Source organism: Apiospora marii (assembly GCF_038362585.1).
Source record: "Apiospora marii strain CBS 49790 chromosome Unknown utg000005l_segment0_segment0, whole genome shotgun sequence".
In the NCBI taxonomy this organism is placed as follows: domain Eukaryota; kingdom Fungi; phylum Ascomycota; class Sordariomycetes; order Amphisphaeriales; family Apiosporaceae; genus Apiospora; species Apiospora marii.
Window position 1 is genome coordinate 5700310 of NW_027117377.1, and position 22452 is coordinate 5722761.

The 22452-nt window shown below is 57.0% G+C and overlaps 8 protein-coding genes across 8 annotated transcripts; 6 read left to right on the top strand and 2 right to left on the bottom strand.

Moving 5' to 3' along the window:
* Positions 1–396: 396 nt before the first annotated feature.
* Positions 397–2165, top strand: PG985_009703 (Arp2/3 complex subunit- actin nucleation center; the record flags this gene model as incomplete). Its single annotated transcript, XM_066829471.1, has 7 exons — positions 397–431; positions 524–546; positions 620–847; positions 923–969; positions 1024–1110; positions 1211–2044; positions 2100–2165. 7 exons carry the CDS (start codon positions 397–399, stop codon positions 2163–2165), a joined length of 1320 nt encoding a protein of 439 aa, XP_066684383.1.
* A 911-nt stretch (positions 2166–3076) lies between these two features.
* PG985_009704 (uncharacterized protein) lies at positions 3077–4771 on the bottom strand (the record flags this gene model as incomplete). The annotated part of the gene is made up of 2 exons (XM_066829472.1): positions 3077–4418; positions 4506–4771. 2 exons carry the CDS (start codon positions 4769–4771, stop codon positions 3077–3079), a joined length of 1608 nt encoding a protein of 535 aa, XP_066684384.1.
* Positions 4772–6496: 1725 nt separating this feature from the next.
* On the top strand, positions 6497–7975 carry PG985_009705 (uncharacterized protein; the record flags this gene model as incomplete). The annotated part of the gene is made up of 3 exons (XM_066829473.1): positions 6497–7435; positions 7515–7726; positions 7795–7975. 3 exons carry the CDS (start codon positions 6497–6499, stop codon positions 7973–7975), a joined length of 1332 nt encoding a protein of 443 aa, XP_066684385.1.
* A 1491-nt stretch (positions 7976–9466) lies between these two features.
* PG985_009706 (uncharacterized protein) lies at positions 9467–10324 on the top strand (the record flags this gene model as incomplete). The annotated part of the gene is made up of 1 exon (XM_066829474.1): positions 9467–10324. The coding sequence occupies one exon, from the start codon at positions 9467–9469 to the stop codon at positions 10322–10324; it is 858 nt and encodes a 285-aa protein (XP_066684386.1).
* A 509-nt stretch (positions 10325–10833) lies between these two features.
* Positions 10834–13184, bottom strand: PG985_009707 (uncharacterized protein; the record flags this gene model as incomplete). Its single annotated transcript, XM_066829475.1, has 2 exons — positions 10834–11873; positions 11936–13184. 2 exons carry the CDS (start codon positions 13182–13184, stop codon positions 10834–10836), a joined length of 2289 nt encoding a protein of 762 aa, XP_066684387.1.
* Positions 13185–15928: 2744 nt separating this feature from the next.
* On the top strand, positions 15929–17869 carry PG985_009708 (phosphate-repressible Na+/phosphate cotransporter Pho89; the record flags this gene model as incomplete). The annotated part of the gene is made up of 3 exons (XM_066829476.1): positions 15929–16004; positions 16087–17586; positions 17661–17869. 3 exons carry the CDS (start codon positions 15929–15931, stop codon positions 17867–17869), a joined length of 1785 nt encoding a protein of 594 aa, XP_066684388.1.
* Positions 17870–19264: 1395 nt separating this feature from the next.
* PG985_009709 (uncharacterized protein) lies at positions 19265–19975 on the top strand (the record flags this gene model as incomplete). The annotated part of the gene is made up of 1 exon (XM_066829477.1): positions 19265–19975. One exon carries the CDS (start codon positions 19265–19267, stop codon positions 19973–19975), a length of 711 nt encoding a protein of 236 aa, XP_066684389.1.
* Positions 19976–20823: 848 nt separating this feature from the next.
* Positions 20824–21791, top strand: PG985_009710 (uncharacterized protein; the record flags this gene model as incomplete). Its single annotated transcript, XM_066829478.1, has 2 exons — positions 20824–21491; positions 21560–21791. 2 exons carry the CDS (start codon positions 20824–20826, stop codon positions 21789–21791), a joined length of 900 nt encoding a protein of 299 aa, XP_066684390.1.
* Positions 21792–22452: the final 661 nt, after the last annotated feature.

Sequence of the window (22452 nt, forward strand, 5' to 3'; positions counted from 1 at the left end):
TGCATCAACGCACCTGCAATTGACTTAGCTAAGCTCAGTGAACTTGGTGGGGTAGCCAGAGCTCGAGCTGGCTGGCGTCCAAAGAGCTGGGATCAGTGCACTGCATTGGCCCGAGAGATGAACCCCACCAGATCACCAGCCACGCAATTACAGTGGCCTGCCTCTGCCTAGCACGCGACACCGCCACAACCCCCTACATCACAGCCCGAACGGCGAGCTGCTGCTGCTCCCTGCAACTCTGGTGATAGGCAACGTAATTATTCCCAGTGTTGGGAGAGCACCACACGACGCCAGCTTCCCAACTCCCCTCCCCACGACCGACCAGCACGCCGCGCTCAACGCCCATACACAGATCCAATTGCCATTTAATCAGCGGGTGCTGCATCCTCCTTCAAAATGGCGAACCAAACGCCGGCCGTTGTCATGGACAAGTACGTTCCGCCTTCACCTCCCAACCCCGCAATGCCGACAGCGGCCAAGCTGGAATCCCATGTGGTTTGCTGACTCGACTTTTGAATAACAGCGGTACGGGCTTTTCGAAGCTTGGTACGATTTCCCCCGATACGATACCCCCACGCGCATCTACCCTTTGCTTACCTTGCGCCCTGGGCGTCTCTAGGTTTCGCCGGTAACGATTCTCCCTCCTTCGTCTTCCCGACCGCCATCGCAACGAAAGGTGCCGGAGGTGGTGCCGGCGGTACAGGCTCTGGCCGCCCGGCCGTTGGAAACAAGCCGAGTTTCTTGACAGGAGGTGCCGGCCCTGCTGGCCATCTGTCGGGCAAACGAGGGACCGAGGATCTCGACTTCTTCATTGGCGATGAGGCCATCGCGGCATCAGGAGGACCAGGTAAGAAAGAGCCTTGAGCCAATACACCCATTGGGCACAAACACGAGAATACTTGCTGAACCTGATTGCGCCCAGGATACGGACTGCACTATCCCATCCGCCATGGTCAAATAGAAAACTGGGTATGGGCTCCTTGAGAACGAACGAGCTGGAACAGACAACTGATGCTGGTGCAGGATCACATGGAGCGCTTCTGGTCAAACTCCATTTTCAAGTATCTTCGAGTCGAGCCCGAAGATCACTACTTCCTACTGACGGAGCCCGTAAGTTGACCTCCCTCTGGCCCCCTGGGCACTCCAATCCCCGGATGCTCAATCAAACAATCCGCCCCTGACCTACGGTACTGACAAATCCGCCCCACAGCCTCTGAACCCTCCCGAGAACCGAGAAAACACGGCCGAGATCTTCTTCGAGTCTTTCAACTGCGCCGGTCTCTACATTGCCGTCCAGGCTGTCCTGGCCCTGGCTGCCTCGTGGACGTCAGCAAAGGTGTCGGATCGCTCCCTCACCGGTACCGTCATCGACTCGGGTGATGGTGTCACCCACGTCATCCCCGTCGCCGAGGGCTATGTCATCGGTTCCTCGATAAAGTCGATCCCCATCGCCGGCCGAGACATCACCTACTTCGTCCAGTCCCTGCTCCGCGACCGTGGCGAGGCCGACAGCTCCCTGAAGACGGCCCAGGAGATCAAGGAGGAGCACTGCTACGTCTGCCCCGACATCGTCAAGGAGTTCTCGCGGTACGACCGCGACCCGACCAAGTTCGCCAAGCACGTCGTCCGCCAGCCCGGCGGCCGCGAGGTGCAGGTTGATGTTGGTTACGAGCGCTTCTTGGCGCCCGAGATCTTCTTCAACCCCGAGATCTACTCGTCCGACTTCCTGACCCCGCTGCCCGTGGTCGTGGACAACGTGATCCAGCAGAGCCCCATCGATGTGCGTCGGGGTCTCTACAAGAACATTGTGCTGTCGGGTGGCAGCACGCTCTACAAGGACTTTGGTCGTCGTTTACAACGCGACATCAAGCACCTGGTCGACGCCCGCATCCGGGCCAGCGAGGTCCGCAGCGGCGGCGCGCGGAGTGGCGGTTTGGAAGTGCAGGTCATTACACACAAGCGTCAACGACACGGTCCCTGGTTCGGAGGCAGCTTGCTGGGCCAGACGCCCGAGTTCCGCTCGTACTGCCACACGAAGGCCGAGGTTGGTGGTCCCGGGTCTGTTTTTGAATGTTTACCTGCTGACTTTTGCATCACAGTACCAAGAATATGGACCCAGTATCGTCCGAAGATTCGCCCTGCTTGGAGGTCCGGGTGGCTCGTAGATTTCCCTTGCTTTCACTGGCGAAAATGTTTTTTAAGAACTTCATGTATAGGAGAAGCCGGTGGACAAAACAACACCATGATCAATTTATGACATTCAGTAGCCATCTGGTCGAGCGCCGTACTTCGCCCCCTAAATTAATTGTGTTCTCTGTGCCTCTTTTCAAATGCTGGTACGGATATCTACGGCCAAATGGCGCAAGGGGGTCATGTGATATCAAAGTACGCCACGGGATACTTGAAGAAATTTGACGCTTACTGCTCCTCTTCTAGGTGTTGCCGGAACATCACGTATCTTGGCAATGCTTGGATGCAGATGATCTTTACTCTCGTCACCGATCTAACAGCGCAGCCGTCCAGCTAAAGGTTTTCTCAGCCAGAACCCGAAGCCAGCCAACCCCTAGCGGCAGACAAAACCGGGAGAGAAGAATCGATGACAGTATAATCTCGTCTAGCAGTTCAATGCAGTTCGCAGCGTTTACTGCAATAGGACGGTGAGCAGCTTCGTAAGTATATTGCTAACAACGAAGTTGCAGATCATGAAGTCTACATACAAGCCTTCCTCTTTGTTTACCGCTTCTTGTCCTCACTTTGTCGACCTTTGATATGGTCCCTCGGATTTGTTCTTCCGTCTTCCCACTCTTTCGTGGCGCCGCCTGGTAAGACGATGTAACTTGATAGACGAGTTTCGAGGGTCACCACGTATTTCTTACTCTGATGTTTATCCCTCGTCCGATTATTAGGTATTACCGGTATCCCAGAACGATTGAATGCACATGTATCACTCCAATTGCCGACGATCCCTCCTTGAAGCATACAGTCCATTTCCCAGAAGAACAAAAACAAAAACAAAGGAGTGAATAGCTCCGTGTCACTGGTCCCGCCCAGCCAGCCACTACCTACTCATTGTTCGTTATGCTGCGGCGGTCGCCTGAGACTGGACGGTGACGGTCGTGGTGCCGCAAGGACCAAAGAGGCACATGATGACGGACGTATAGGTGGAAACAGCGGGGTGGAGGAGAGGGGCGGCAGCGGCGGCCTCGAAGGCGTCGACACCATTGCCACGGCCGCGGCTTTCGCCTCTTCTGCGCCCGGCGAGCGCCTGGGCCGGCGCGGCCGTGGCGGTGGGGCTGCTGGTGATGGTGGTGGTCCCGCATGGGCCAAAGAGACACATGATGACGGACGTGTATACGGGCGGGGTAGGGGCGGCGGCGGCGGCGGCGGCGGGTTTGACGTGGGCGGCGACATTATCGTCCTCATACTCTTCCCCCTCCTCTTCGCCGTCTTCTTCCTCGTCGCCCTCCTCCTCCTCCTCCTCCTCCTCCTCGTCTTCGTCGTCAAGAGCAGCAGCGGCCGCGGAGCGCGCCACGTCGGCCCGGGCGTCCCGCTTCCGGGCGAAGATGGCCCGGGCGAAGGAGGGGTTGGGGCAGGAACTGTCCGGCGCGGTCAGCACGCAGATCCCGGTATTGCAGCAGAATCGCGTGCACGATTTCCCCTGGGCGCATTGCGAGCTGGAGGAGCATGTCGGGTAATCATCGCAATTGGCAGAGGTGGTCATGTAGCAGGTGGGCGTGCCCTCGACGCTGTCGCCGCAGACGCAGCCCTTGTCGCCGTTCGGGGCCGGACACGCCTGGTTGTTGGGGTAGTACTGGGTGCCCCCGTTGCAGTTCCCTGGCTTGGCGCAGCCCGCCACGGGTGGTGCGACAGTGGCCGTGGCTGTGGCCGTGGCCGTGGTCGTGGATGAAGCCGTAGTCGTGGATGTGGCCGTGGTGGTCGCCGCCTGCGTGACGGTCACGGTGTCGGTTTGCGTGACGGTCCGCGTCGCGGTCTGCGTGACGGTCTGCGGAGGCAGGGTGGTGGAGGAAGCCGTGATGGACCAGCCTACGGGACGGGTGTTAGCAACTTTAGTTGGAAGAGGCCACGGAGGGCAACGGCTAGTCTTACAGTTGCAAGCCGAGGAGTAGTGGGGCGTGGCTCCGGGGAACTGCTCGGTGCAGAAGCTGGCGTAGGTCGGGATGGTGGCCGCGGCCGCTCGGGCTTGCTTGGCCGGCTCTCCATCGGCTACGGCTGGGGCCGCGGCTGCGGTGACGGCCTCTCGCTTGCGTTGGCCCTGCGCGGCCGTGACCGTCTTCGTCGTGGTTATGGCCGTGGTGGTGACCTTCGTGGTACCCACAGTCGTCCTGGCGGTCAATGTCGCCGTCGTAGTTGTAGTTGTGGTGGTCGTGGTGGTCGTGGTCGTAGTCGTAGTCGTAGTCCTATATCTCCGGCATCAGCACACCGCGTTCCGCCTGCCTACTCAAGGCATGTAGTTAAAGAGGGAGGGCATCTGCCTGTGGACTCACACTGGCGCAGGGGTCACGGTGGTGTGCATGTAGCTGGAGCAGTCGGCCTGACGGACGGACGGAGCCGGCATGTCAGCAGCAGTCCGGGTGCCGGTCACGGCTCGCGCGCAGTTGTCGGCGTAGCAGTAGTACGACGTCTCGGCCACGTAAACCCAGGTGGCGGGGAACGGCTTCCCGTCGGCATCGAGGGGAGGGTCCGGCTCCGGCTCCGAGGCCATGACGGCCCCGGAGAGCATGGAGAGCACTGCTAGGTACAGGTACTTCATCGCGATGGCTGTCTGCGGCTACTGTCTTGTTTGCTCCAGTGAAGGCTTATAGATCAAGTGCAGAATGGATTTCAATAACTACTACCGGATTGTGTGCTCTTTATATGCCCTTTTCGAGCAGTCAGAGGCGAGTCCGTCATATGCCGACCCTCGCTATGTGCTAGCTATGTCCTCAAGGGAGCTCAAAACGCCATTCCGGTGTTACGAGTTATCTCGATCCAAGCCACCTCTATCTCAGATCGATCTGTATACGGTATGACAGCATTACTCCTATTAAGAAATAGCCATTCTGTATGTATTCAGTCTATACCTCGACCCGAATTCGAGCCCAGTCCTAGTCGAGACCGTCCTGGATTCTGGTAAGCGCGCCACCGCCCATTAATCCTGCACAAGAACCAAACTCAACCAGACGCCTGGAAACTTGGCAGGGCATGTATTGCCGAGATAATGCACCCTGATGGTTTCCTCACATAGCACATCTTGATAAAGAGTTTCTACAATAGACCATATGGAGAACCCTGGTGGGAGTCTCCGAAGCAGACGGGGCCTGTTAAGGCGTAGACCGACTATCAAGTCCGGCCGGAGCCTACCCTGTAGCATAAGGGACTGCGCTAAAAGAGCTCTGCCCTATTCGGGCCGCCGTACTGGCGCTCGCCTTGGCTGAGTACGGGTCTGGGTGGCATCTAGAATGAGTGTCTAGACTCTAGAACAATTGAACCTGGACCTGCAGCCCCAGCCACCCGAATTATCGGCAAGGGCAGGCAAGCACGTGCATGATGCAGGGGTCGGCCAAGATAGGGCGGAAGAGCTGAGCAGAAGCTAGCTCGCTGCAACTGGAGCCTCGGTAGTCGAACGACTTAGCTAAGCAAGCTGAGTTGACGACGTGCAGGTGGGCGGCGTTTCTCCATGCTTTTTCAGGTTTGTTTATAAGAAAAATGGTCTGTCGGTGAGTGTCTTGCGTCTGACTTGTGACTTGAGCCAATGGAAAGGAAGAAGGAATTGCCCAGCGGTTTCCAGCTCGGTGGCAGCTGGGATCGCAGGATGGCGAGGCGAATGAATGGCGGGGTCAATACTCTGAAACGTGGCACCAGTCGTCACCTGGCAGCGGCTATGTAACGAGCGTGAGCGGCGTACTTGGCACTAGGACCAAGTGGCAAAGGATAAACATCTCATCTCCCATGTCGTCGTCTGGAGTTGGAGAGGCAAGTGCTGACGTCCCGAAAACCGCAGCTACCCCCGACGACGAGGCCTTTTTGTCTAGTTTTAGTTTTTGGGCAAGTGATTAGCAAGGCGGTCGTCGAAACAGTCTCTAACGTCTGCCGATCCCGTTTCAACTGCTCCACCCCTGGGCCTCTTACACCTGGAGTTTCACGGGGGCGCCCGCCAGGGGGACGGGAAAAAAACCACCACCCGCCCACCGCCATTGACCAAAAAAGGCCATGGTGTTGCATGGGAATGCGAGCGATGGTAACCCAGCAAGTGCAAGTGCAATTAATTTAAATTTCTGCCCGCATCGAAACCTCCGCAAAGTCCCACCCCTCCGTGACCAATGGGTTCGCCTGGGTAACGGACAACCGCCTTTTCTACTACTAACTAACCATCCAAACAACAAATCGCATTAATACCATTTCCCCCAACTCGCCATCGCATTGTCGTCGCGTCGAGCCAAGAGGATCCGTTTTGCCACTCGTCCATCCCTAACCTACCTAACCGAGGAATTTAGCGATGGACGAAGATGCCTTTTCCTTCCGGCTCTCCCGGCCGACGTCGCTCAAGAGCGAGCGGCGGGCCTCATGGAAGTCGCGCCCCGGCGACAAGCGGGACTCGCTGCGGCTCGAGGTCCGGGACCAGCTGCGCGCCCTGGAGAAGCGCCGGCGCAACTCGCTCAACTCCATCACCCCGACCAGCGGGCTGGAATTTCTGGTGCGCCGGGGCGTCGAGGGCCTGCAGCGGGCGCCGTCGCCCGTCTACGACGACGAGGGCAACCTGCTGCCGCCGCGGTCGCCGCTGATCCACAGCGCCATCATGCCGCTCGAGGGCCTCGCCGACCGCATGCGCGAGAAGTGGGTGGCGGCCAACGGGTCGGCCGCCCACCTCGACGCGCCCAGCCGCCTCATGGCGCTGCCGCTCGAGCTGCACTACCTCATCATCGACCAGATGCGCTTCGGCGACGTGGAGCGCCTGCGCCGCACCTGCCGCTTCTACCACGACCTGCTGACGCCCGACTTCGTGCGCGACCTGTTCGGCGGGCCCCAGGCCCTCGTCAGCCAGTTCCCGCGCGTCTGCCAGGTCTGCCACTACATGCCCGACGAGGAGGCCCACGAGGAGACGGCGCCCGCCCTCATCCTGCAGCCCGGCTCGCACCCGCTGACCTCCAAGTGCTTCCGCTGCAGCGTGCAGAACCGCGACCTGCACGTGGGCGACGCCGTCGTGCTCGCCAACGCGGGGCGCGCCTGGATCTGCCGCTGGTGCGGCTGGCCCGTCGTCGGCGGCACCCACAGCTGGGCCAGCGAGCAGTTCCACGGCGACTGCTACGACCGCTACTACCGCGTGCTCTGGTGTTTCCTCCTGTTCGGCTTCGCGCAGTTCTCCGTCGGCGTGGTGGCGGGGGCGCTGAGCTTGGCGTACTTCCGGCAGGACTTGGTGGTGTTTGTGCCGTCCGTGGTATGTCGCGAGCCTATTACTTACTTACTCTCTCAAAAGGTGGTCGGGTTTTATGCTAATGATGATTGGCTTTTGGCAGATCAACTTCGTCTTGCTTTGGGTGTGCATGATGTTCCTCGTGCTCCGGGGCAACTACGTGAGGACGTATCACTGGACCGCCCTGGTCGAGCTCATCATCCTCGGGCTCTGGATACCGCCGCTCTACATGGTGGCCAAGAACCTCGAGGTGCACTTGGCCAGCCCGATCCGCGCCGCTACCATTGCGGCAATAGTCTTCTTTACGGTGAACATGTAAGTCGTGCACAGGTCTTTGCGCTCAGCACTTCCTTGATAATGTATGCTGACTTCCGGCAACCCAGGTTCTTCCGGCTCCTCAACTTCATCGGTAACCTCCTTCTAATGTTCGAGTACAATATGACCAAACACTACATGCCCGAGATCCCCCTGCGGCGGCGCATGCTGAACTTTTTAATAACCGGCCTGATATACTGGACCTATCCGCAGTGCGTCGAGCAGAAATACCCGCCAGACTTTAATTGAATTCATGGTGGTTGGCTGGCACCTCCATATTTTAATGATGTAGATAATGATTCAAGTAAAATAAACCCCCCTATTGACGCTCGCGGAGCGAAGCGGCGTTCTTTACATTTCTCTTTGAGCTGTCGGCAACAACGGACTGCGACAGCATCATTCCGCCCATCAGAAGACGGTTTGCATGAATTGACCTATGATTGTACCGCTATTAAGAGATTGATATATCCATACCCCACCCCCGGCTTTTTCCAAGATGAACAAATCGGACGGCGCCTTCTGGCCGTTGAATCTAGTCGCATCGCGGTGCACGGCGCCCGAGACATCCGCGATCGAGTAGACCAGACGCCGTCCATACCGACCAGCAAACGTCTTCTCTCAAAACCCATCTGTTCATTTCTCCACTTACCGTCTGATAGCATCGTGCAATTTCGGCGCTTTTTATTGCATAGAAACCTTATTCGGACGTCCATTAAACAGGCAGACCCATTTCACGATGAATCTGTGGGGTCACTGACTCGGCGCCGCTTCGGTTAGATGTACCGAGAGGGGACCTTGAAGAAGAGAATGGTTCGCCGAGGGAAGCGTACAAATCAATATGCGACGGTAATATCAAAAGGGCGCCGAGGTAGAACAGGTCGCATGCCAACAAATGCTGGCGTCATATTGAGTGTTCGTTTCCCGAGATGGTCGTGTTGGTTCCGGCAGTTGGGCTGTACGGATTCGTGGTGATTGATGACCAACACGAACCATGGCCACAAACGGCCATGATCGACCATCGACCACCGCTACCACCGTCCAGCGACTTGGCAGACCCTTGATTGACATCAATAATCGCCAACAGCTATCGAATTACAAGCAACGTTGGATGTAACGCATCCGATAGATACTGAGTATAAATGACGCCGTCCGAACGTAAAATTTAGCACAAGCACTGAGGGCCAGACAAATGAGCTGCTCGCAATGCAACGGCGCAAACCGGTACCCTCCCGCGGCGGTTGTCCCCGGGCACCACCCCTATTGGGGAATTTAGTGGGGGCGCCATCCACGCATCGTGCCACTGCCGGGATCCTGGTCAGCCCATCCCCAACCTACCATCAGGAGACCCCATGCCTGCACTGCTGATACTAAGTACCTAGAACAGAACAAGAGGGGGAAAAAACGAGAAAACAGCATAGTCGGAATGGCTCTGGCATCCAATAGTTCGCCGCGGATTGCGATCCCGGGAGAGGCGCGGAGGGAATCCTGGTACTTTCGATAGTTTTCACATGATACCCCAATGTGACCCCAGCAGTGACCCCAGATACCTACGGCATGACTGTTTCCCTCCCCCCCGAATAAATAAATTTCCTAGGAGGCCTGGCCACTTTGGCTGACTGGCTCTCGAGTCTCGATGCCTACTTACTTACACGGACTTTCTCCAAGTTTCTTGAAACAGACCATTCCAAACTTTAGTTTCTGACGACAGACAGATTACTTACATATATGTCCGTCCTCTTCATGTTATCCCCACCGTCGCACAACTACCCCGTCACCGGCGTCCCCGAGACGTTCCCCGAACCTCCAAACACCCACCCCCAACATCACCACAGCAACAGCAGCAACATGCCCTTCCTCTCCACGGCGGGCCAGAAAGTGGGCCACCTCTTCCAAGACATCATCCACCCGCGCGCCGCCGCCGCCGAGCCGCGGAGCCCCTGCACCGACATCCGCGAGAGCGACGACGCCTACTTCATCGACATCGAGCTGCCCGGGGTCGTGACCGACGACATCCGGCTCAACTGGACCGACTCGCGCGTGCTTTTGGTGGAGGCCGACGCCCAGCGCCCGCCCGAGACGGTCGAGGAGGAGGAGGCGGCCGAGGACGGCGGCGGGCTGACGCGCGTCTGGTCCCACGACGACAATTGCCGGCAGTGCACGCAGCAGTGGCATCACCACCACCGGTACCACCCCGAGGACCGGACGGCTTCCGGCGCTGGCGGCCAACAGGGGCAGCAGCAGCAGCAGCGGCAGTACCTGTCATTGCCGCGGCAGGACAAGTTTAAGCGGAGCGGCAGCTTCGGGGGTTTTGTTGGCAGCAACAACAGCGGCAGCTTCAACAAGAGGAGGAGCAGCATGTTCGCCTTCAACAGCAATGGAAGTGGTAATGGTAGCGACGGGAGCAACAGCAGCACGAGCTGGAAGCACCCCTTCCACTTCCTGATGCGGGAGCGCCGCGACTGCGCCTTTGCCCGCGCCTTTAGTTTTCACGTCGACGTCGACCAGGGCCACGTCACCACCGAGGTCAGGGACGGGCTGCTGCACATGCGGGTGCCCAAGCTGTTCATGGACGACGAGCTGTCGGAGATCGAGGCGTGAGGCGTGAGGCGTGAGGCGGTTTGCTGTCACCGTAGCCCCTTCTGGCAGGTTGTTCGGGCTATTCTTGAAAACGAGAAGGAGAGTTATTGGGGCCAGTTTCGGATGGGGCTGCCCTGCGGCATACACACACTCGCAACCTTATCCTGAGATGTGCATATAATTGCTGTAATGCTTTGGGCTTTTAAAAGCGAAAGGAGTTTAGGAGGGACTAGCTTGATTTTAGGCAGTGCAGGGCAGGCCGTGGTGTTTCTTGGGTGTCTTTGTGTGTAACGATATTGCATACATCACAGCGACTTGGTGGTGCTGGATGAGGTTCCAGGGCGTCGTCGATACGGGGCTACAAAAGTCGATTCTACTTGTTCACCTAATGAATACTATCAAAGTATTGCTCGGTCTAATTTGGATTTAATCTCTGTTTCTTCATTGCTTCATAAGTCTGATTCTGATTCTGTTCATACGTTTACTTGAACTAATCTGTACCACTTCATGTCTAATCACGCCCCTCCCACTCAGATCAAGATGCTGACGGCATTCCAGCTCGGGCTCAGGACGTCGTAGGTGATGGTCTGGTCGTCGGTGGCCTCGCCGTAGTACTTGAACTCGGCCTCGGACCGGGCGAGCTCCTCGTAGAAGCGCGCGGCCGCCTCCTTGATCCGCTGCTCCTTGGGCTCCGTCTTGCACTTGTAGACGTGGTACTTGGAGGCCGCGTAAATAATCAGGGACTCCTTGTCGCCCGGCTTGAACGACAACAAATAAGGAATGTGCGAGGCCAGCAGCCACTCGTGCGGCCGGTTCATGGGCAGCGCCGCGACCAGGTCCTGCTCCGTGTAGGCCAGCAGCTGGTCCCGCGACGTCGGCGGCGCCCGGTACAGCGCCGGCGGCTTGTTGACGACGAAGGCCTGGTAGTAGTTCTGCAGGTAGTTGACCGACGTGTGCTGCGGGGACGCGATGTGGATGCACATGGTGACGCAGTCGACGAGGGCCGCGAACGAGGTCAGCTCGGGGAACGAGGCCAGGTTGGCGCCCTGCTCCGCCGCGGGGGCGCGCATCTCGCGCGACCAGGCCTGCACGCAGTCGTCCTGGCGCACCTCGTGGTCGCGGTCGGCGCTGGTATACTTGAGCAGCAGCATCTCGCGGACGTAGCCGCGGATCTTGTACCACATGCTGTGGATGCAGCGGGCCCAGGCGTAGTTGTGGTACTTGAGGTCGTTGAGCCGCTCGGCCGGGAAGCCGCGGCGCCGGAGGTCCTCGGGGATGTAGCTGCCCTGGAAGTCGAAGTGCTCGTACTCCCAGCGCAGGAACTGGTAGACGTTGTCGTTGGGCACGCCCATGAGCGGCGCCACGACGTGGGGCACGAGCACGCTGCGGGCGGCCGCGTTGAGCGACAGCGTCTTGAGCCAGTGCGGGTACAGCAGCTGGTAGACGTCGTGGTCCTGCGGCAGCGTCCGGTTCGCGGCCACGATGACGGCCTCCTCGACCAGGTGGGTGCGGCACAGGTGCACGGTGACGTTGTGCTGGATCCAGTCGCTGGCCATGACACAGGTTTTGGCTAGAATGGATAAGGGTTAGTGATTTGTGTAGGTGCGCTGTGATGTATAAGAAAGGACCTACCGTATCGCCACGCCCAGTCGCCCTTCTGCTCGTCCACGTTCAGCTCCCGGTTGTAGATGAAGACGGACTTGTCGGCGCTGCCACGCCAGTCGAGGATGATGGCGAGCGGCTCCAGCCTGCCCCGGTCCGTCAGGTTGAAGAGGCAGACCGAGGCCGTGGCATACTTGGTCGCCTCCCGCTCCTTGGTCTTGCCGCCCTCCTCGTAGGTCTCCTTGTAGGTGTAGCTGAAGTCGTTGGTCCCGGCGGCCTCGCGGAAGTACGAGTAGTCCTGCACGTAGAGCGACTCGGGCGACTCTCGGGCTCGCTGGCCGATCTTGTCCTTCATCCGGCCGTCTCGGGGATCGGTGGCGGCGTCGAGGAAGACCTGGGCCCATTTGCCCGCCTGCCGGATCGTGGTCGGGTTCGTGCCGGTGAAGAACTGCTGGGCGAAGCGGGCGTCCGAGTACCAGTCGGGCAGGTTGCCGATGTTGGGCAGGTCGAAGATGTCCTTCTGGTAGAACCACTTGCTCGACTCGTAGTTGTTGTACTTCTCGACTTCGGCCAGCGTGGTGCCCTGGTCGGGCCGGCCCATGCTGCCGTACGCGAACAGCGTGGCGACGCCACGGCCGATGGCGGCCTTGGTCTGGTCCACGAACTTGTCGGGCACGACGGCCGGCAGCAGCGTGGTCAGCTGGGCGAGGCGCAGCTGGCTGAAGATCTCGCCCTGGTCCATGCCCGAGCCTTGCTGCTTGGTCACGTCCTTGTTGGCCGGCTGGTTGGCGCCGAGGTTGAGATGGGGCGGGTAGTTGTCCGTGGCCGGGTCGGTGAAGATGAAGAACTGCTTCTTCTGCTTGAGCGACAGGGGCGATGGCACCGTCGGCTCGAAGTTGGCCGTGTCCATGAACGACCCGTACTTCTTCTCGATGAGATCGTAGACCTTGGTGAGCGCCAGCTGCGTCCCGCGGTAGGTCCCCTCCCTGAGGCTGTCGGGGCGATTCTCATCTTCCCTGGCCTTCTCGAGCAGGGCTTCCGGGTTCTCCCGGGCGGCCGACTTCTCGTCGTCCGTCAAGGGGGCCAGCTTCTTGGGAAGGAGATTCACGTTGGTGAGCTCGGTGATGAAAACACCCGTGTCAAAGGCCGGGATGGGGACCTTCTCCACATCGGCGGGCCAATCTCCCTCCGTCCTCTTGCGCACCACCACGGGTCCAGACGGGTTCGGGACGACCGCAGCGCCTGGGTTCAGGGCGATGGTATCGGCCTCGGTAGCCATTCTGTCTGGATTGAAGTGGTATTGAAGATGGATGGAGCTTGTTGGATAAGGGATTGGATCTGCAAGAATGACCCAAGGATGCCGCGAGATGGTCTAAGTGATTGACCAGATGTTGCGAAGGCATCCCTTTTATGTTGCGAAGCGACCTTGCCCTTGATGGTCTTTGCAACAAGGTCCATGTTTCCAATTTGGCAGTGATGCTTTTCAACGTAGGTATGAGACTACCCCATCCGCTCTCATTGTCAGAAATCACATTGTGGCTTCCTCAGCGGTGTTCCTATCGCAGGCATGCTCCCGGCTTTCCAGCACTGTGTCGAAAGACACAGGCATCGTGGCCCACGATCTAGACCTCCTATATGCGAAAAACGGCGGTTGTTTCAGCTCAGCGGCAATCCCATGGCGCTGGTCCAGTCCCCAGGCAGTCCACGTTCGACCTAGCATATTGGTGGTGCATAGCTGAGCATCGATAACGATGTTGCGGTCTTGAGCAATGTCTTGGCCACAGCCAGCCTCTCGCAAACAGCTACAGCTTTGGTGGCGCCTGAACTGCGGCTCGCGACGCGCCATAATGCGGGAGCCGGTCTAGATTCCTTGTGGCACAAAGAAATAAACGGCTCGATGGGATGAGGCTGAACGGAGCTCATGCGTATGATTCACCGCCAAAGCGCCCTCTGTAATTCGCCTCTCATCATTGGTCGTATGTCTCAAAGACGTGCTGGGGCTGAACGAGCGCAGGGAGAGAAGAGCAACGACGTCCCGTCTGTCGCATTAGCCACCACGCGCTTCCAGCTGGTCCTGGAATGTTCCTGGTGTGTCTTCAACTCAGCAGATTTCCACAAGGGAGAGTTGTTGAGACCCCAATGTCAGGTGATGCCATTTGCGCTCGCCAATCCTGAGCATTGTGGGTGTGTTGATATGACTGGCGCCAGCTTTGGCACAGGACTCAGGATGGACTCAGAACATTCTGCAGCGACTTTGGGGTACAACTCTTTCTTCTGTCCCCTTGATGGCGAAAACGCTGCTTCCACTGTTTCTGCCAATTGGCCTTGATGATGCCGCCGCCGGCGAGATACACACACTTTTGCACACCAGATCATGATGTACTTTACACATCAGGTATCACTTGGTGCCATTGGCATAGGTGATGTGTTCTCTGTCAAATGCGATACCCGAATATTCGATGACGGATCTGCTAATATCACACGCGGGCAGCGCTTTCGCCATCCAGGGCATTGCATTTTCCGTCATGGAAATCAATTGGCACCCGGCGACCGTGTGGAGATGTAAGGATACGACAGCCGAGGGGTTGACCCCTAGCTCCTTTCCACGCTTGGCGTACAAGACAGCGCCGGTGCTTACTTACACGCCAAGAATGCTTCAAGCTGCCCGCCCGCTAATAAGGCCTCAATCCGAGCACACGTGGTGGAATCAAGCTCTCTCATAGGGTGCTTACTTGGCCTGGGCAATATGGACCCGCCAAGAGCCTCAAGTCCTCTTCGACGTCAACCAGCTTGCCAGGCAGCACGAATACATATAAAAGGATACCTGCCAAGTCGCCGGCCAAGGCGCTGATGTTCCTTTGATCTCTCGGCTCGACTTATTGGGGCGTTAACGAGAAATCGGGCCATTTGCTGCGGGTGAAAACGAGAGATCATGGTCGCGCCGCGGTCCAACAACAGGCACTGCTGAGAGCGCAGGAGACAACCATGGGGGATTGACCGTTATTCCAAAATATGGCCCATTTGGAGATGGGGGACCCGTTCAGCCTGCTCGTGGCATTGATTGGACCCTGGAGGTTCATTCGAACTGCCACAAAGAGTTGAACCACCATCGTGCCCAAGCACTCAAGGACTCCAGGAAGGCTTCCCCATAAGTCGAGCCGAGCCGAGTACTATGCGCTGTCTGTATTCACATCGCAACCTGTGGGACGATGATGGCAAGAAGTCTTGCGCAGCTTTCTGTCTCTCGGCGGATCTTTTTCTCTTTTCATCGCCGTCGGTCAGCGCATGCGGTTATATGCGCGGGATGACAGTGGGAACCAGTTGGGATCTGATATCTTGGTACTTGGCCATGCATGCATCCGCGGGCGAATGAACGGCTCGAACGGCATGCGGGCGAACTCTTTGGGCTGCCTCTCGATTAGCCAAGGCCTTCGATGGGTTTTCAGCTCGCACGCCAGTAATCCAACATGTACACACCAAGACACCGGAACATTGGGGCTGCAGCCGAACCTACCCATCTAACGTCTGGGCATATATCTTCCAAGAAACTTCCAAGACTCTAGACCTGGCGCAATCCAGCTATAACGGCTGCTGCAGTCGAACACGCCCCTCGTCGATCGGCATCATTGGTTGCATTCACGTCCATAAGGGACGACTGAGGGTCAGAATTTGCACCAGAACCCGGTCATCATGGGTTCCTCATTGCGTGCTGCTGAGCATGTGTTGAAGTTGCCTCTCTGCCCAGAAGCATGCACCGAAGTCTTTTCCCTGAACCACTGCCCTGGGATCGGCGGCCTGATCCACACATGGCATGTAACCATCCCGCGCAGCAGTAGTAAGTACGTAGAAGGGCCTGCAGGTATATATATATGAACGCGTGCATCGCCTCGTCTCCCCAGCTGAGTTCTTCTCTTGTCCTGCAGTCGCAACTCAACCAGTGATCCTCGCGTCACTGCTTCACGCCCAAAAAGAGACGACAGTCATTGAGACTTTCGTTCTTCTGGCTTGACCAAGACCGACAGGATGCCTGTGCTGCATCAGCTCGACTACCTCTTTGCCATTGGCACCATCTTCGCCTTCTTGGACGCGTGGAATATCGGTATGTCGCAGCTGCATTTATATACTCATATGATTCTACTGTAACGGAGACAGCCACTGACAAAACCACCCGAATGAAACAGGCGCCAACGATGTCGCCAACTCGTGGGCCACCTCGGTCGGGTCCCGGTCCGTCACCCTGGTCCAGGCCATGGTGCTGGCCGCCATCATGGAGTTCACGGGCGCCGTCGGAGTAGGCGCGCGCATCACCGACGTCATCCGCACCGGCATCGTCGAGACGGACCAGTTCACCGACAACCCGGGCCTGCTGATGCTCGGCATGACGTGCGCCGTCATCGGCTCGTCCGTCTGGCTCACCATCGCCACCCGCATCGGCCTGCCCGTCTCGACCACCCACTCCATCCTCGGCGGCGTCATCGGCATGGGCGTCGCCTCGCTGGGCGCCGACGGCGTCATCTGGGTCAAGGAGGGCGCCGGAACCGCCGTCATCAACGGCGGCGTGGTCCAGGTGTTCCTGGCCTGGATCATCGCCCCGGGCATCGCCGGCATCTTCGGTGCCATCATGTTCCTGATTACCAAATTCGGCGTGATGCTGCGCAAGGACCCGGTCAAGATGGCCCTGTTCGCCATCCCCGTCTACTTCTGGCTGACGGCCTCGCTCATCTGCATGCTGCTGCTCTGGAAGGGCGGCGGCTACACCATCAACCTGACCGACCCCGAGCTCATCGGCACCATCATCGGCGCCGGCGCCGGCTTTGCTATGCTGGCCTCCCTCTTCGTGCTGCCCTGGATCTACCGCGTCGTCGTGCTCGAGGACTGGCAGCTGCGCTGGTACCACCTGCCCCAAGGCCCGCTCCTCCTGCGGCGCGGCGCCGTGCCCCCGCCCCCGGCCGACTTTGGCGGGCCCGTCCAGAACTACTACGAGGGCCACCTGACGCGTGAGGAGCTTGAGGCCAAGCGCATGGCCCACCGCGCCCCCGGCGGCGACGAGGAGTCCGCCTCCGCCGCCAACTCGGCCCGCGCCGGCGAGACCCCGGCCGAGAAGAAGATCATCGACTCGGCCCTCGACTCTTCGGAGACGCACTCGCAGCCGCATGACGACCACCCCATGCTGAAGAAGGGCATCGTCGGACCCAAGCCCGAGGGCAAGTGGTTCACGCCGCCCGTGGCGTTCTGGTGGGTCAAGAAGCTGCTGTTCAACGGCGTCGACCGCGACGTGGTCAGCATGCAGCACAAGAAGGACCTTCTCTCGGGCGACCTCGAGGAGACGCACGCCCACTCGGCCCACTACAACAACAAGGCCGAGTTCATGTACACCTTCCTGCAGATCCTGACCGCCTGCGCCGCCTCGTTTACGCACGGCGCCAACGACGTGTCCAACGCCATCGGGCCCTACTCGACCATCTACCAGATCTGGAACGAAGGGCAGGTCCCCGGCAAGAAGTCCAACGTGCCCATCTGGATTCTCGTCTTCGGCGGCGCGGGTATTGCGATTGGGCTCTGGACGTACGGGTACCGCATCATGTCCAACCTGGGCAACAAGCTCACCCTGCACTCGCCCTCGCGCGGCTTCTCCATGGAGCTCGGCAGCACCATCACCATCATCATTGCCACCCGTCTCAGTATGTCCTTGCTGCTCACTTTCTCTTCTCGTTTACATTGGATCCCAACATTTACTGACTTTCTTGACTCACAGAGCTCCCCGTTTCGACTACCCAGTGCATCACCGGCGCCGTCGTCGGCGTCGGCTTGTGCAATGGCGACTGGCGTGCCCTCAACTGGCGCATGATTGGCTGGATCTACGGCGGTTGGATCATCACCCTCCCCTGTGCCGGCATCATCTCGGGCTGCCTGATGGGCTTCATCATCAACGCTCCCCGGTGGGGTATGGTGATGGAAGGATAGAAGAAGTAGATATCATGTCGGCAGGGTTTCGGGGAGACGGGCCACGCAGAAAGCAGGCACGTAGGGGTGCCTGTACATGTACATGAAGCATTGGTCCGCAGCGGATGGGATAGCGAAAGTCTTCTATCTTGGATAATGTTAGCTACTAAATCGGATAACATACCTTCTAATTCGAATAATATGTGAACTTGTGTACCCAACTTGGCCATTCTTTGAATGATGGAATCTTGGGTCTATGTGACGACCGTGGGAAGGCTATTCCATAGTGTTTGGTACCGATGAAGCAGCTGATACGTCTTGCTTCAAGGCTTAGAGTGAGTGAAGCTGACGATGGTGGTAGGGTTGACTACCAAACCCTTGGTCCTGCCACTTTGGCTACTATTACTCTTGTTTGCAACTCTGCAGGCTCGCTGCGAACATCGATCACGGGACAGGTAATAATACGCGATCGGGGGGATGGTCACAGCTAGCTTAGCAGGTATGCATCGATTGGAATAATCAGTTCCAACCATCCCGTTTAGTCCAATTGTGTACATCACCACCACCCATTGTTTCCCTTGGGTAGCCAGTGATTCTACAATATCCCAATCACTTAAAGTCACGTACAAACCACTCCTGCTTACCTCTTCCTCTTTACTCTGGGACCTGCCATTGGACTTCAAATCTACGCTACAAGCCAGAAAGGTAAGATTTTCTCATACTCTCACCAGTCAGTCTTTGTACCTACCGGCAGACTGTAACATATTGATGCCAGGGCATTTCACGATCCTCTCTCCCACTCTGCCTGCTCATCTCCTGCTTCAGCAACAAGCCCAACACACTCCTGCCTATTATTTAGTGGTAGGTTGGGCTTGAGCACAGCATCCATATCTCTCCCATCCTTTTCCTTTTGAGACCATTTTCTTTTTTTTATCTTCACGTCTACAAAACGAGCCAGAAAGGTAAGATTCTGCCACCAGTCTCTGGTTAGAAGCAGACTTCACCATTGGCAAGGCATTCCATGATTAATCATATCACTCTGCCTTCCCATCTCTCACCATTGTCACAAGCTGTAGCCTCTCTGCTTCAGTAGCAACCCAAATACCCTACAGCCCCAGTCATCACTTTCAATATTTCTCAAGAGGTAGGTTGGGCTCAAGGCTTTGGATGTTAGGAGTACCAACCCTCCACACATCGCCTATCTCACCCATCAATTTGAACCATCCTCACTCCATGGGTATCTAACCCGCTTCAACAGTTACCTGAATTCATTCAACTGCCTCTTTCCCAAGCGGACCAAGGTAGGTTTGAAACTTTCTCTTTAAGTATCCAGCACTTGATCTATTCATCACTTATACATTCCTGCTGGTGGACTGTACACTGCTAACATCAATTGTCAGTAGCACAGCTAAGACCATGTCGTACATATTCTTTGCGTCAACCGACGGAGAGCCTTCCGATTCCAGTGGCGACGAGGTACCCCTTCGCATCCTCCGCGGCAAGCAGCAGATGTCCCACCAAGCCGCAACCGAGCCTGGTGGTGCGAGCAGCCGCGACAGCAAGAATGGACATGGGCCCGAGACAGGCGACGACGACACCGAAGCAGGCCCTTCGCAACTTCCGAACAAGAATGCCCGCAAGCGACAGGGCTCCAGTGGCGCACCTTCGGGCTCTAAGCCAGCTCCCCCGAAGAAACCGAAACCTGATCCCAAAGCGAAGCCTGAACTCACATTCGAGGAGGAGGTCATGGGATTCGTGGACCGAGAGATAAAGAATAACAATAATACTGCAAAGAAAAAGGCAGAGAGATTTGCAACGTTTCAAAAAACGGTTGAACGCGTGAATCGCGAGTCGGAACAGAAGCTCAAGGCAAAACACGAGGAGATGAAAGCCAAGGATCGTCTACTTAACGAGGCAAAGAACGAGAACAGTCGTCTTCAGGGGGAGGTTAGCCGTTTGCAGGGAAACAACGACAGTCGCCTTCAAGAGGCTGAGAAACGCATTGAACAACTGGAAGAGGAGAACCGTCGTCTTCAGGGGGTGGAGGAGGACTTCTTCAAGCCCAAGAAGACACACAGCAAATACAAGGATGATGTGGCGAAGGCCAAATCGGCCCTGCCCGAGTAGAACACGAACCAAGAAGACAGACCTGTATCGGTCGCCAGCCAACTGCAATGGCAGCTGAATATGGCAAGAGGTACAATGGGCTTGAGGCCTTCGAGGCTACAAGTACCAACCCTTCACATTTCTTAGATAGCACCTGCCACTTGCAGGCTGGATTAGAACGGTAGCCGCGCGGGATAGACATGACTTTGTACAGGGTTGGGAAGGTTCCTTGGAACTGGCTGTCCCTGGGGAACAATCACATACCGCTTACCTACCTGCATTCATCCAACTGTGTACAGCTTTGCGCAAGTAAAAGCCCGGTGCCTTTCTGTTACTGATATGCCCTATCAATTACACGAGCTCACTGAACCTTCACTTTACAGCTACATGGCCTGTACCAACCGTTCGCCGCATTTTCCAGGTTCGGCAACCACCTCTTCACTACAAGATCCCAACATAGGCATGGTACTTTTTCCTTGACCATCCATTTCTTGAATCATTCCTGCTGCACATATTTTGCCGCTAGGTTGCCTTTCCTGTCGCGAATCTTGATCTCATCATCTTACTGTCAATCGCCTCGGCGATTACTGTCTCGCCACTTTCATCAACACTGCCAGCTAGATTTCCTTTGCTCTGTGGCAAGCACCTTCGCTGGTAGATACAGTCGAAGGTAGCTGTCAAACAAGTGAGTTCCCGTTGCCCTCTTCACACCCCATCCGTCTTTCCTGGGTTTGGGGTCTTCATTGGAAGCACCTGCAAGCGCCCACAACATCGTGTCGTGTCGCCCAACCCGCAGCTTCCCGCAACACTTTCTCAGTGCAAGTTCCGCGACGCCTGCTAACCATAGCAATCAAGGACATAGCCAGGACATGTTATCTGGAAGCGCCATTCGGGAGCCGGAGAAAGAACCCGCCCAGCACACTGAAGACGGAACACAATCCCACATCGTCACCCTCCGGTACGACCGATCCGGCCCCGTAGCCAGATATCTTCGGTCTGGCCACACTGCGAAGAAAGCCACCATGTCTTGTCCTTCCAACACAAGCATCCTGGACTCATCAAGATCTAAGATCAGGATCAGGGTCCTGGGCACGCCTATCATCAAGAGACCGGCGCCCTACCTCGCCTCTGGGTCCTCTCCTCTCGGGAAGAAGTCGAAGCCTAACCACCCAGCCGACATGGACGACCTCAAGGCTGCTACGGCCCTCACACGCCAGTCCAAGATTTCCCACTTCCTATCTGAGAGACTCGATTCGACCAAAGCTGAGCTACGTGAGATGGAGAAGAAATACAAGGCCAAAGACACGGAGTTAGCGGAGAAGAATCGACGTCTGGTCGAGGTGGAGGCGGAGAACCGTCGTCTTCATGAAGAAGCCCGTCGTCACAATGAGGCAGAGGACAAGAGCGGCCGTCTTCAGAAGGAGAATGATGTCCTCCGGGCAAGTCTTTATCAGAGGGAAAAGGCCCACATCAAGCTCTTGGAGACACACAGCAAGATGAAGGAGGGCATGGAGAAGGTCATGTCGGGTCTATGCGAGTAAGAGCCGGACCAAGAGGACCGGGACCGAACACACAGACGAACCTGCTCGACGAAACCCGCAAGAGCGACATCACCAGACGCGCTCTCAGCGCAAGCGACCGCAAAACTGTACACTACATCGAGACTGTCCCACGTCGCATCCAGACACGATGCGAACATATGGACACTGGCGCCCTCAGCGCAAACGACCGCAAAGATTGCACATTACACCGGAAACGTCCATGCCACGTCGATAGGGACGTGGGTTCACGAACACTTATGAGAGCTGCACCCCGCAGCATTAAGCTGCCACCATAGAAGAGGAATTGAGAACTTCTTGCTAGAACCTCATATTTTGGGATTGTTCCCATTGTGATCCGATATGCCTTGTTTGTGACATGGGAATTGCCACCTGCAATAATCTGAGTCCCTCAACGCCTAGGCTGCAGTAGAATAAACAGCTCCATCAATACATGGGGTCTACTGCGGCCGCTGGGCTGCAAACGCGTTAGACCCAGACCATTCCACTGCCCTGCCTTGTCATAATCATGGATTCTCGCATTATCCAAGTGTCGTAACGAATGCTTCAAATATTGTGTAAGACGGAGTAAATAGAATAGCCAGAGTAAACGGAATCAACAGAATCAACAGAGTAAACGGATGGGAAATGGCCGGCAATGGATGCGGCCCAGCACTCAACAAGGCTATTCGACAACACCAGACACAGTCCAGGCAGTTTACAGTTCTTATGTATGTCACTTAGACATTGTGCAAAGCAACCAGTCGGTTTCGACCTCACCCGCGCATGCTGGAGCGCCAATCACTTGCAAAAGATCTCTATTGGACGCGAAGTAGCTTCTTGCCGCCGCCCTCTAACCATCTTGCATCTATTCCGCCGATGCAACCCCGGGGTATCAAAATGCCCAGCCGTCTATCTTTTTGCATTGGGGGGCTCAACGGCCAAAATCAAAATCACACA